At 60.1% G+C, this 12,043-nt stretch overlaps 1 protein-coding gene across 13 annotated transcripts in view; it reads right to left on the bottom strand.

Moving 5' to 3' along the window:
• TMEM94 (transmembrane protein 94) overlaps nucleotides 1–12,043 on the bottom strand; it is a 34,116-nt gene that overhangs the window by 2,397 nt on the left and 19,676 nt on the right. For 6 of the 13 annotated variants that reach the window (XM_058705537.1, XM_058705527.1, XM_058705538.1 and 3 more), the window contains 25 exons: nucleotides 11,729–11,848; nucleotides 11,280–11,407; nucleotides 10,936–11,072; nucleotides 9,056–9,258; nucleotides 8,530–8,681; nucleotides 8,051–8,153; nucleotides 7,742–7,828; nucleotides 7,351–7,467; nucleotides 6,983–7,039; nucleotides 6,623–6,727; nucleotides 6,316–6,480; nucleotides 5,885–6,094; nucleotides 5,116–5,431; nucleotides 4,452–4,625; nucleotides 3,954–4,056; nucleotides 3,611–3,828; nucleotides 2,728–2,909; nucleotides 2,500–2,638; nucleotides 2,124–2,239; nucleotides 1,895–1,994; nucleotides 1,534–1,642; nucleotides 1,149–1,338; nucleotides 846–923; nucleotides 471–556; nucleotides 128–209 (listed from right to left, as the gene is read on the bottom strand). In XM_058705537.1, coding sequence (XP_058561520.1) covers nucleotides 128–209; nucleotides 471–556; nucleotides 846–923; nucleotides 1,149–1,338; nucleotides 1,534–1,642; nucleotides 1,895–1,994; nucleotides 2,124–2,239; nucleotides 2,500–2,638; nucleotides 2,728–2,909; nucleotides 3,611–3,828; nucleotides 3,954–4,056; nucleotides 4,452–4,625; nucleotides 5,116–5,431; nucleotides 5,885–6,094; nucleotides 6,316–6,480; nucleotides 6,623–6,727; nucleotides 6,983–7,039; nucleotides 7,351–7,467; nucleotides 7,742–7,828; nucleotides 8,051–8,153; nucleotides 8,530–8,681; nucleotides 9,056–9,258; nucleotides 10,936–11,072; nucleotides 11,280–11,407; nucleotides 11,729–11,848 — 3,477 coding nt within the window. The remainder of the gene's footprint in view (nucleotides 1–127; nucleotides 210–470; nucleotides 557–845; nucleotides 924–1,148; nucleotides 1,339–1,533; nucleotides 1,643–1,894; nucleotides 1,995–2,123; nucleotides 2,240–2,499; nucleotides 2,639–2,727; nucleotides 2,910–3,610; nucleotides 3,829–3,953; nucleotides 4,057–4,451; nucleotides 4,626–5,115; nucleotides 5,432–5,884; nucleotides 6,095–6,315; nucleotides 6,481–6,622; nucleotides 6,728–6,982; nucleotides 7,040–7,350; nucleotides 7,468–7,741; nucleotides 7,829–8,050; nucleotides 8,154–8,529; nucleotides 8,682–9,055; nucleotides 9,259–10,935; nucleotides 11,073–11,279; nucleotides 11,408–11,728; nucleotides 11,849–12,043) is intronic. The other 7 variants (XM_058705539.1, XM_058705530.1, XM_058705534.1 and 4 more) reach the window with 5 other exon arrangements.

The following is a 12,043-nucleotide window of genomic DNA, read 5'->3' on the forward strand; positions in this document are numbered from 1 at the left end:
ACCGCCACCTCCCCTGCGGTTGGCGGAAGTCCTGATGGAGGCCCCTACCTCTCCCCCGAGGCCCCGTCCCCTCCACGCACCCGTCCCTCAGGAAAGGCCCAGGCTCACAGGGCTCCACGTTGCTCACCTTCCTAGGAATGGACTGAAGGTTCTTCCCCGTGGCCATAGACATGACGGAGCTATGCGGGGGCTTTCCCAGCAGAGAGATGCTGAAAAGCAGGGACTTGGTGAAGCGTGGCGACTGTGGCCTTCTGTCCCCCGATTCCCACATGGGTAGCCTTTCGGGAGTTTTGGGACGCGAGGGGAGGCCTGAGCAGATGGGATAAGACGAAGGAGAGAGAGCCCCCCAGTGCCCTCTGCACCAGGAGACGTGAGCACTAAGCGGGTCTCACGGAACCCGGGCTCCTGGGGCTGCTCGGGGATATCCCAACCCTGCCTGCCTGGGCACGGAGGGGCAGAATGACTCTCACCTGAGCAGAGGGTAGCAAAAGCAGGACAGCCACAGGATGTCAGTGGTACTCAGCAGCGGTGGCAGCTGAACCAGACAAGACAGGAACTGGACCAGGAGAGCCCAGGAAGCATGATTAGATTCTAGCGAACAGTGTGATGCCTGGAGCCCCAGGACCGCCTGGCCCTGTGCCCAGAGAGGTGCCCAGGGGAGCCGGGGCCACAGGGGCCCCACTATTCTGCTGATGGGATCATTACCGAAAGCCCAGGGGTTTCACAGAGGCTCGGGGGCCCCTAGGCTGTGCCGCGTCCCCCGGAACTGCCACCTCAGACTCAACTGGCCCTGGGCAGGGGAAGCGGGCGGGGGAGGGGCAATGCCTGTGCCGGCCCCACCTCACCTGGATGACCACGAGAGTCAGCTGGCATTGCAGCAGGAAGAGGAAGCACTTGCGAATGCCATAGGTGGCGTGCCGAGCCTAGGGACCGGGAGGGACAGATTGTGGCCAGGCCTACAGCTGACAGATCTCAGCCAAGAGCCAGATGCCCCAGATGCTCCTGCTAGGAAAGGGTGGAGGCAAATAACAGTGCCCGGGAAAGGCTCTCTTGCAGGTACATCTGCCCCAGGGAGCCCAGGTGGAGCCTGTGTCACTATTCCCCACCCCATGCAGGCCCCACGTCCCACCGCCTTCCCGAGCCCCCACCTGCTCAATGAGACGGATGATGCTGATGGTCTCTTCTTGGCGAAATGTCAGGGAGCAGGGCAGGCTGTTGAGCTGCCCCGAGAGCTGCAGGGGAGAAAGGCCATCCGAGGCCTGGGCCATGCTGGTGCTGGTGGCGTAGCCAAAGGTCTCCCAGGAGCAGCGGGATGGGTACAGGGGATCCAGGGCGATGCTGCTCGGCGCAGGGGGAAAGCATACCCCTCAGCGACACTCCGCAAAGACCCCATCCCATCGCCCATAGGACTAGGCAAGCACCTGCTCCCTCTCTTTCCACCATGTCCAGGTCCCTCGGTCCCAATTAGGGCAAGATCAGCCGTGGAACATGCCCCAGCCCGTGTAAGCCCCCGCTCTAGGATGTCATCCTGACCTGATGTCGCTCTGGAGGAAAAGGCAACTGTTCCTGAGGTTGGCAGAGCTGCCCAGGCAGCAGGTCACCTCCCCATATTCCTGCATGATCTTGATCATCTCACACATGGCTGGGGTGGGGTGCAGTCAGGGGGCACAAGAGTCAGGTAGGCGGAGCCCTGGGTGAGGCTCTGGGAAGAGACCCACGGGGCAAGAGAGCAGGAGACAGGGGAAGCAGGCCCCTCTTGGGGACAATCCTACCCCCAGGAGGATGAATATCATGGAACGATTGTCACTTCTGACTCCCTAGAAAGGGCACACCCACAGCTCCAGCCCCCTGGATTCCCCAGCTCGTCCAGCCCAGATTCCTCTACGGTACTCACTCTCGGGGGTACAGTCGGTGAACAGGGGCACTAGCAGGGGCACGTTGTCAATGTTCTGCAGGTGGGGACGCACCTGGTGGATGCCTCGGGGCAGCTTGGCCTGGAGAGAGCAGAGATGCCAGGAGCCTCAGGATTGGGGAGAAGGGTCCGTCCCTCCCTGCCCCCCCTTCTCGGGGCCAGCGATTCAGCTACCTCTGGGGGTGAAGGGGCACAGACCCTGCCGTCATACCCGGTTGCAGTCCTCCAGGAAGCTGGGGAGGTCACTGTCTGTCGGCTGGAAGCTAATGAGGTCAGAGTGACCCTCCTCCTCCATCAGAAGGAGCCCTTCTGCATCGTCTCGGGACACTGTGGAGATGAAAGCCTGTCCTTCACCTTGGAGTCAGCCTTTCTGGGGGCCTTTCCTTGCCCTGAAGACGGCAGAGAACTTTCCTGCATCTGGGTCTCCTCTCCTTCGCTGTCAACTGTTGTTACCGCGGGGAGACGAGAGCCATTTTCCAAGGGAATGTACTTATCAGGAAGGATCTACGGAGGCTCTTTCTAGCTGTAGCTCCCAGGAGAGAAGAGCCCACACCCACCTCGTCCCCACCACAAAACTTCGCCCTTACCCTGATTCAGGTCATCATGCAGGGAGCCAGCATGGCTAGGGCTGGAGGGGGGGATCTCAGAGCCAGGCATGTCCCCATTGGGCGTGAGAGAGATGTGGCAGTTCCAACCTGTCTCCAGGCCCATCTTTTCTGCAAACACCTGCAAAAGGCAGATGGCCACGAACAGATGGGCCCACAAGCCCATGGGAGAAAGCATCAGGGGCAGCAGAGAGGGGTGGCTCTCCCCACCTTGCTTTTGAGCTCATCCTCCAAAGAGAAGTAGACGAAGCGGATGCAGGCATTGACCAGCCCGTCGATGAGGCGCACGATGTCCAGCCGGGCCTGGTACTGGGAGGACACCATGCCCATGAAGATCTGGCCGCTCAGGGCCTGCATACAGTCTTCCTTCTCCAGCACCTCCCCGATCCCTTCTTCAGGTAGGCACAAGGCACAGAGCCCGGCCAGGAACACCCAGGAACCAGCAGATTCCAGGAGGCGGCCCAGGCCACACACACAGATGCCACACCCAAATCAATGAGCACGTGGGCCCCGGGGGACCACACACAGCCACGCACACACACCGCCAAGACATACAAAGGAGCCAACGGACACAGGAGAAAAGACAACGAGAGGTACTCATCAGTCAGGTGACAATCCTCAGGAGTAACGATAGAGTCCAGCCCTGGTCCAAGGCTAGGGGGCTGCCCTCACTCTCAGCAATGGCCTCAATTCATGGTCTTTTGGGTCATAAGACCCCTGTGAGTCTGTCTGTTTGGTGGAGTGGGGAGGGGCAGGGTGGCTCTGAGTCCCTCTGTTTCAGCAGGGTTGTGACCTGGCCTTTTGTCTGGTTCAAGTAAGGCCAATGTTCTATAAATACTGCTATTTTATAACTTTCAAAGAAAGCCCTTTGCTATCCAGTACCCCACTGGAGTGTCACAAGAAACCTGTGAGGAGAGGAGACCAGAGCAAGCACCGACCTATCCACGAGAAGGCTAAGGGACTGGCCCACATCACCAAGCGGTGAGTGCCACCTTGATGCTGCGCCCACTGTCCCCTCTGCTATGATGGACTCCACGGCCCTCCGGAAGCCCTCCCCACTCGGGGCCCCCACAGGGACAGACGTGCACGGTACCGTCAGAGCTCCAGCTGTTGCGGCGGGTGCTGAGCTTGATGGGGACAGTGCTGGGCAGCTCGCACATGGTGAAGATGCTGCTTTGGCCAGGCGCCTGCACCAGCTCAATGCACTTGCCGTTGAGTTGAGAGGACAGGGCGCAGCTCATGGGCTTGTAGGCAAAGGCAGAGCAGTAGCCAGACAAGCAGGCTCGCTGGTAGAAATCCAGCACTTTCTTTCTGCCAGGGAAGCAGGGCAGGAGTGAGTCGAGCAGTCCTGAGATGCCCCCACTGCCCGTGGGCCGGCGGGAAGGCAGATGGTGGGGCGGTCTGCGACCAGCACTGGCGTGTGCCCCCTCACCCACCTGTCAGAACCCGAAAGAGGGTAGATGTCGGCCCCGTCCCAGAAGTCTGTGCAGGCCTCTAAGACCACGTCCGCCGTGCCATGGGACAGCATCTGTTCTGTACCTGAGGCAGGGAGGAAGAGGCCGAGCCGTGAGTGCCCCAAGCCACCGCTGCCCTCCTCCCGGCTCACTCACTCAGGGAACACCCTGCCATCCTCGAGAAGGGTGCTAAGGAGACCTTGGGGGTCTCCACACGATGCCCCAGGCTTGTGTGGGAGGTGCCGGGCTTGTGATGCAGACACTAGGCCGCCCGTCCTTCAAACAGTCCCGGCCCCTGTGGCCACGCCATCCCAGCCCCAGTCCCCAAATCCAATCCCTGCCACGTGCAAAGAAGACTCGGGACGTTATCTAGAGCTCATCTGCCCGGGCTGCCCCTAAAGAGGGATGCCTAAAAGAAGCTCCGCCCTGCCAAGCTCCAGGAAGGTCTGGCCTGATGCTGGTCAAGCCTGGAAGGCTCACTGGTGGTGGTGTCCTTGATGAAGAGGCTGATCATGTGGCTGAGGGGGGGGCGCCGCTTGGTGACACAGGAGAGCCTTCCCAGCGAGGTTTCCTTCACCATCTCGGCACTGGGGAGGCGGTAGAGTGCAAGGTGGTTTTCCTGTTTGAAGAGCTCCTTGGCCCCAGGAGTGAAGCCTGCAGGGGGAGGGATAGCAACTCAGAGTGTCCGGGAGGAAGCACCTGCACCGCCCTCCCTGGCACGGAGACAAGCCCAGTCAGGCTGGGCTGCTTCCTGTCCCCTGCTCATCCCTCTGTTGGTTACTTTCCCAGACGAGATGAGGAAGCACTGCCGAACGGTGCCTGGTTAAAGGGGGTGGTCAGAGCCTAAGAGGGCTGGGGCGCTGGCTGGCTCAGTTGGTCGAGCGTCCGACTCGATTTTGGCTCAGGTCATGATTTCACAGTTCATGAGTTCGAGCCCCACATCAGGCTCTGTGCTGACAGCACGGAGCCTGCTTGGGATTCTCTCTCCCTCTCTCTGCTCCTCCCCTGCTTGCATTCTCTCTCTCAAAATAAATAAATAAACAGTAAAAAAAAAAAAAAAAAAAAAAAAGAAGCTAAGAGGGCTGACGGCGCTCTCCATGCGGCCACGGGGCACCAGCAGGTTCGGAAGCGGCGGCCAGCGTACCTATGAGGCGGGCCAGCTCGCAGAGGCCCCAGGGTACGTGCACGGGCAGGACGGCGCTGTGGCTCTCCTGCAGGGCGATGTTGCACAGGTGGTCTGAGAACCGGCACAGCCGCTCCGTGACGCTGGCGTTACATAAGTTCAGCAGCACGTTGAGACCCAGGGGCTTCAGGGAGGTAAGGTGCAGCTGCCAGTTGGAGTCATCGAACTGGATGCAGGAGGGGTTCTGCTGGTCCTGTGACAGGCTCAGCATCTCCAGGTGGTAGTCACACACAAAGTCCTCCGCTTCATACGGCTCGCCCTCCAGCCCGGGCTGGGCCTCAAGGAAAACGTGGAGGGGAGAGGACAGCGTCAGACTGGAGGGTTCGTGCTCACGCTCTGTGCATCCCTCCCCGACACCCTCTCCCTGCCCTTGCTGGCCTTCAGCTGCTTCTAGTAGCTATCCCCAACGATGGCAGTACCCAGGCCAGGGAGAGAACAATGAAGGATCTCTTTCAGGCGAGTGGAAATATTTTAGAGGAAGCCGCCAGCTTTCTGTCTTTAGAAGGTGGTAACTAGGAGAAAGGGCCTCACCCCGCCCAATTACCATCTGCGAAATCCAGAAAGGGAGAAAGGGCCTACTTCCCGGAAGGGTCCCAGATGAGGCCTTGGGAGGCGGCCCTGCCTGGCCAAGCCTGGTGGCCTGGGAATGGAGGCCGTGACATCTGCGCCCCATAGCCTCTTCGGCAGGGAGGCCGGGACACCCCACGGCTGCTCTCCACCTTCCTCTCACCTTGCCAGGCTCTTCTTCACCACCCTCTGTGTCCCTGCTGAAGCTCACATTGGAGCCGGATGGGTGTTTGCTGCGGCCGTGTGCTTTGTGGTGAGAGTAGAATTCAGGGGGCTTGGGACCGTCACCGGGCCAGTCACCGCGTTCCTGCTCATTGGAAAGGTGCAGGGAAGTGTTCAGGGAGCCAGCCAGGAGGGCATCTCGTTCGTGGGGCTGAAGAGAACAAGGAGCACAGGCCTCGGACTGGGGTCCCAACAGCTGCCACGGACCAAGGAGGCAGGGTGGTTATGTCCCTTCACTGCTGGCTGTGGGGGCTCCGCCTCAACTGCCCAGCAGATCCTAATGGTGCTCGAGCCATCCTTCTCCCTCTTAGCCTCACCCTCCCCGAGGCCACCGGCCGGGCCCAGAGCTGGGTCCCCGGGAGCCGGCCATACCTCCTCCTCTACCTCGGGGTGGCAGAAGGAGCGGGTGGACAGGTCATCTGTTAGGTCCTCATGGCTGCTGTGTGGGGGCTCCACCTTCCCACTGAAGAACAACACGGTCTCCGGGCTGGGGTTTGGCCACGACAGGATCCCCTGTTTGTCCACACAGCATAGGACCTGCAGGGAGAGACAGGAACTGGGAAGGAGGCTTGGCATTCCCCAACTTGCCAGGGTCCACGTAAGTGGCAGAAAGGCACCCCACACATGGCCAGGCGGCAGGCCAGCTGAGGCGGGGTCCTCCCACAGGGCCCAGCCTCACCGTGACAGAGCCCAAGCTGTGCAACAGGCTGGAACTATGGCTCAGCGTCGGCGACGTCCCCTGGATCACCCGCAGGAAGTGACCCCAAATGCAGCGTAGCATTTCCTGGCGGAAGAGGCAAAGTCCAGCATTATTTCCCTAGAGATAGCCTCTGGGGCCAACAGAGGAAACAGTGCAGGGATGCCAGGAAGTTGGGGTTGGAGAGGCATTTGTCTGGGCAAAGCGCACTGCCCTCATGAGACAGGAGACTCAATGGCCACAAGGCAGGGGAGCCCCAGGGTTCCACAAGGGGCCAGCTTGAGGGAGCTCAGGTCGGTGCCTACGGAGGCCTGGGACCAAAGGTGTCCCAGGTGAGCATACCTGAGAGGAGACGGCTTCTGTATAGCTGCTGAGAGTGTCCTCCGAGAACTTGGCCAGCTGCGCAGAGAAGAGGGAGCCGGCTCAGGGGGCCACCCTCACACAGGCCTCCGAGCTGGAAGGTGGGGGGCCCCATGCCAGCAAGGCTCCCAACGCCGTTGGTAAAGGACACCCAGGCAATCCCCAAATCCCCTGTCTGCTGAGCGCCAGGACAGACGCTCACCGGCCTCTCCCAGGCCTGGCCTGGAGAGCTGCCCAAGTCCTGCCCACATGCCGGGCCCGCAGTCTGCACCCATTCGCTGGGCACCCGCTTTTTGCTCCTGGTTTGTATTCTTTTTGCACTGTCCCCCAGATGCCTTGGAACAACCTACCAAGGAGCTGGGAGAGGCCTTGCTCATCTGAGCCAGGACGCGGGCTTCTCCACAGGCGGTCGCCAGAACCCAGAGGGCTGGAAAGAGCAGGGGGAGGACAGGCAGGACGCCGTTCACCTGGGAAAGCGCGAACCACACTGAAGGCTCCCAAGGAGCAGCTGGCCTGGAAGGAGGGAGGGAGGGAAGGGCTTCCCCGGCCCTGAAGCCATTCCCTGAGTGGAAAGGGACAGCTGTCCAGGACAAGAAGAGAAGAGGGAAGGCAGGCATTCTTAAGTTTGAAGCCTGAGGGACCCTGGGGCCACAGAGAGGAAGGAACAGTCAGGGCGCCGTGAGGGGACCCAGGCGCCACAGAAAGTGCAAAGCACGACAGTCGGGATACGGTGGGGGTTACCTGTAGCTGGAGGAGGGTGTACTGCCAGGACGTGACCCCAGGGGCATTCAGCATAAAGCGCAGGGCGTTGGTGATGAGGAAGCCGGCCTTTGGGGCACAGGAGAGGTGCAGCCTTAGCCCCCGCCACCCAGAGAGACACTCGGGCTCTAAGGTTCCCTTTCCTCTGCCCACTCACACGCCCCCAACCCCAGCACTGGCCAGCTCACTCTGGGATCCCTGTCTTCACTCACACGCTCACCTGAATCTGGCCCTGAGGCTCCCCCTTTTCCTTGGCCCTCTCCCCTGCCCCGCGCGGCCCGCCTCACGCACCAGGACCACAGGCACAGCGTAGTGCAACATCACCGACTGCACCGTGAACCGCTCGTTGTCCAGAGCAGTGACTGGGCGGGACAGGGCCATGTCCAGGCACCACCTGCAGAAAGGGGTGACCCTACAGTTGTGCAAACTCTCAGGAAGAGGCCAGAAACATGCACCTTTACGGGGCATCACTGAGTCAGGCAATCTCTCCTATTCCCTGGCCCCCACCAAGTCCCCCGCCCCCCAAGAGAGGGGTCTGGGGCAGCCTCCAGAGCCGTCCCCTCAGAGTTCCAACAGGGGGGAGAGGAACAATCACCCAGTCTAGGAATGCTCATGAGACACTAAAGAAAAGACCCCATAGAGGTGCCTGCCCTAAGGGAACCTCAGCGTAAACAAGGCTCCTCGTCACCCACCCCCTGCCCCCAGCTCACAGAGCCACTAGGGACGAGGAGAAGTCAGGGGACAGAAGGAAGGCAGGGCAGCAACCCTACCTGATGTTGTCAATCACAGGGGTCTCAAGGACGCGGAAGAGTCGGTGCTGCTGGGGGTTCTGTGGCCCTTTCTTCACTTCTCCCCTGGGGGAAGGGGGTGGAGAGAAAGGGGGAAACAGGTCTCCGGGCTCTAAGACAATGTGTTCATCATCCTGCCAGGGAGGAAGGGGGAGGAGGTTGAGGGCAATTAACAGGTTCATTCGGAAGCCACCCTTCCTTGACAATTCCAGCTAAATGGAAGCAGTTCATTGGGTTAGGGACCATCAGTTAGCAAAGAGTCAGCTGTGGGGCGGAGGGCTGGGGGCAGCTGTGGAACTGGATTCCCACAAGCTTAAGGGGCAGAGAAAAGAAAGAACAGGCCAAGAAGGAGAAAAATATTCTAGCCCTTCTCTGTTCTCCTAAGAGCCCTTGCCAAGAAGCCTGTGAGCTGGCCAGGAAGCTTCAGGATTAAGCCCTGGGGCCCTCCCACCATTGCCTGTGGATGCTCCCATGGCATTTCCAGGGGAGGAGAAAAGTCCTGAGCTACCTTGATCCCCCTCAGAGAGGCGAACGATTCCTGGCCGGGCCTCAGAGCTATGATGTCTCCTTCCACCAACAGGCTAACTGGCAGGTTGACCAGATGTCCATCTCTGTACGCCCAGTGCAGGGACCAGGATGGTGCAAAGGGCATGTGGAGGTCTGGGTACATGGCATCCGGCCACTTGATCTCCTTGCCATCCCTGAGCGCATCTGACGAGAATGGAAAGAGGAAAAGCACCTCACCCACAGCCCCACACCCCAGCCACCCAGCAGCACACACCATGGAGCGCGGCCTTCTTTCTCCTTCCTTTCCCAGAAGGTTTGCTGCAACCCACACCATTCACTCCGACTCTCGCCCAAGGTCACCTCCCCTGTGAAGCCTTTCCCACCGCTCCAGCCCAGGCACCGCCAAGGCCTCTGAACACCTGAAGCTCTTCTTCTTTGTAGCCCCATTCCATTCAAAGACATTTCACAACCATGGCCGAGGGCTTTGAGGGGTGCAAAGATCAAAGAAGACACAGTCCCTGCCCTTGAGGAGCCATAACCGAAAAGAGAGATGCATGTGGGCAGATAACACCAAAGCAAGGCAAGCATGTGCTCAGAGTGTTAGGAAAGATCCCAGTGCTGCAGGGAGCACAGAGGAGCTGATGTGATCAGAGGTGGCTTCAGGGCAAAAGGGTGGGTCCTGAAGGAGGGGCAAGATCTTCAGTTAGAGCCTAGTGAGGGAGGAGCAGGGCAGGCAGGACAGCAGGATGGAGGCACAGAAGCAGGGAAGTCCGCAGTGGTTTTAGGACTGGGGAGTACTTTTCACATGAGGGTGAGTAGCAGGAGAAGAGGCTGGAGAGGAAGGTTGGAGCCTGGGCCAGAGTCTCTGGGATGCTTTGATGAGCAACAGGGAGCCATGGATGCTTCCTGAGCAAGAGACTAAGCTCTCGGAGGGCAGGGCCCATCTTTCTCAGTCACTTCCTGTGCCTGGCACATGGCTGCAACTCATTGGTCATTTCAGAATGAAGCAACGTCTTCTCACTTAGCATTTATTTATTTATTTATTTATTTATAATAATTAAAAAAAATTTTTTTATTTTAGATAGAGAATGCAAGTGGGGGAGAGGGGCAGAGGGAGACAGGAAGAGAATCTTAACCAGTCTCCATGCTCAGCACAGAGCTCGACATGGGACTCGATCCCATGACCCTGGGATCATGACCTCAGCCAAAATCAAGAGTCAGACACTCAACCAACTGAGCCACCCAGGCATCCCCTCGATTTAGCATTCTGCCCAGTACAGTTAGAGAAAGGTCTCAGACAACAGGTGTTTCTCTTACAAGACCACATGCCCTTGGGAAGTGGGAACCACCGTCTCTCAGAAGAACCTAACACCCCTGATCCATAGCTGGGGCGTAACCACTACCTGAATGAAAGGACAAGCAGAAATCTGACTGAGCAACTCCCTTCTTTAGGATCAGGGCTGCTCCATTTGGGGCTCCCGGCTCCGGGCCCCCACCCCTGATTCTTGCAGGTCTTAGACTTCTCCGGCCCATCTTCCCACCTGCCCTGGCCCAGTACCACTGGACAAGACAGACGTGGAAGGGAAAAAATCTCACTGTTCTCCTGCCAAGAGAGGGTCTTCTCTGTTAGTCTCCCACCGTTAGCAAGCCTGCGTGCCGTGCCCAGGCCACCACCTGCATGCGCCTAGCTGTCCCTGGCTACCACTGTCCTGCTCAAAAGAGGGCGGCTGAGCCTTCTCACTCTCTTGACACCAACAGCCGCCAGAATGCTGACCACCCGTGTGCCGGGCTCCTGGCTGGGACTCGGGAGAAGAGCTCACAGGGCTCCGACGCATCACAGGGCACTCTTTCCCGCCCGGCACGCCTGACCCTTGGCCTCACCTTGGATTTGGTCAATGATCCCTCGGAGCCTCCGCTCTACCTCCCTGCGCTTCAGCCGATCTTGCCGCCCGATGAGGATGAGGTTGAGGAGGAGCAGGAGGCACAGCGCCGAGGCGCTCACCAGCTCGGCCCCGTGGCTGGCAGGAAGGAGTGAAGGGGGTTCTAGCAGGGAGAGGGGCGCCCCGCCCCGGCCCCTTCTGGAAAGCGTGTCTGGTTCTGGTGCTGACAGCAGCCAGCCAAGGGACTGAGGATTCCTAACAACCCGGACTTGGGGGTGGGGTGGGGGGCAGACATGCTGAACCTGAGGCAGGGGTGGGGCGGCTCGGAGGAGGGAGGGAGCTCACCTGCCCGCCGGCTGGCCCCCGTGGCAGCCCAGCAGCAGCAGCACCGCCAGCAGCATGAGCGAGGCCCCCGGCCAGTGGAAGCAGGAGCAGCGGTTACTGTGGTGCAGGAAGCTGCTCCTCCACATCTCCTGAGGAGGTGAGGAGGGGTGAGGAAGGGCGGCGGGGAGCGAGGGCCCGGGGAAGGAGCCGGGACGCAGCATCCTGCTGGAATCTGGCCACCTTCCACAGCTGCTTGACCCTGCCCCAGCCCTCGGACCGACTGGCCGCTCCCCCCCCCCCCCCTCCTCCCCCCCAGGGCTGCCTCGGTCTCCTCCCGGGCTCCTGCGCCAAGTGCACCCAGGACATGAGTCTGCGAGGCAGCCCAGGGTCACCGGGAGAGTCACGGGCCTCCCACGCCTCTCCGCCATCCCACTCAGGCTCTGGGCTCCCTGTGAAAAAGCTTCCTTCACCTTCCACGTGAGACATTTCTTCCGTTCCTTCAGGTGTCCTTCCAGCACCGCCTCGAGCTGCTCCTTCAGGATGCTGAGGGCCTTCCGGGTGGACAGGCCCAGGGCCAAGGGTGGCTCGCCCTGGGAGGGAAGCAGAAGGCCCTCAGCATCTCTCTGGGCACCCCCCCCCCCACCCCAGTCACTGCCTGGAGTGGCCTTCCCTCATCCCTCCCCCCTGAATCCTCCCTCCTCTTCCTCCACTAGTCCCAGCCCTCAGGGTGTTGGCTCAAATCTCCACCACGTTAAAAATCCCCTACTCCTCAAGGCCAAGTTTAA

This window comes from Neofelis nebulosa, chromosome 16 (genome assembly GCF_028018385.1).
Source record: "Neofelis nebulosa isolate mNeoNeb1 chromosome 16, mNeoNeb1.pri, whole genome shotgun sequence".
In the NCBI taxonomy this organism is placed as follows: domain Eukaryota; kingdom Metazoa; phylum Chordata; class Mammalia; order Carnivora; family Felidae; genus Neofelis; species Neofelis nebulosa.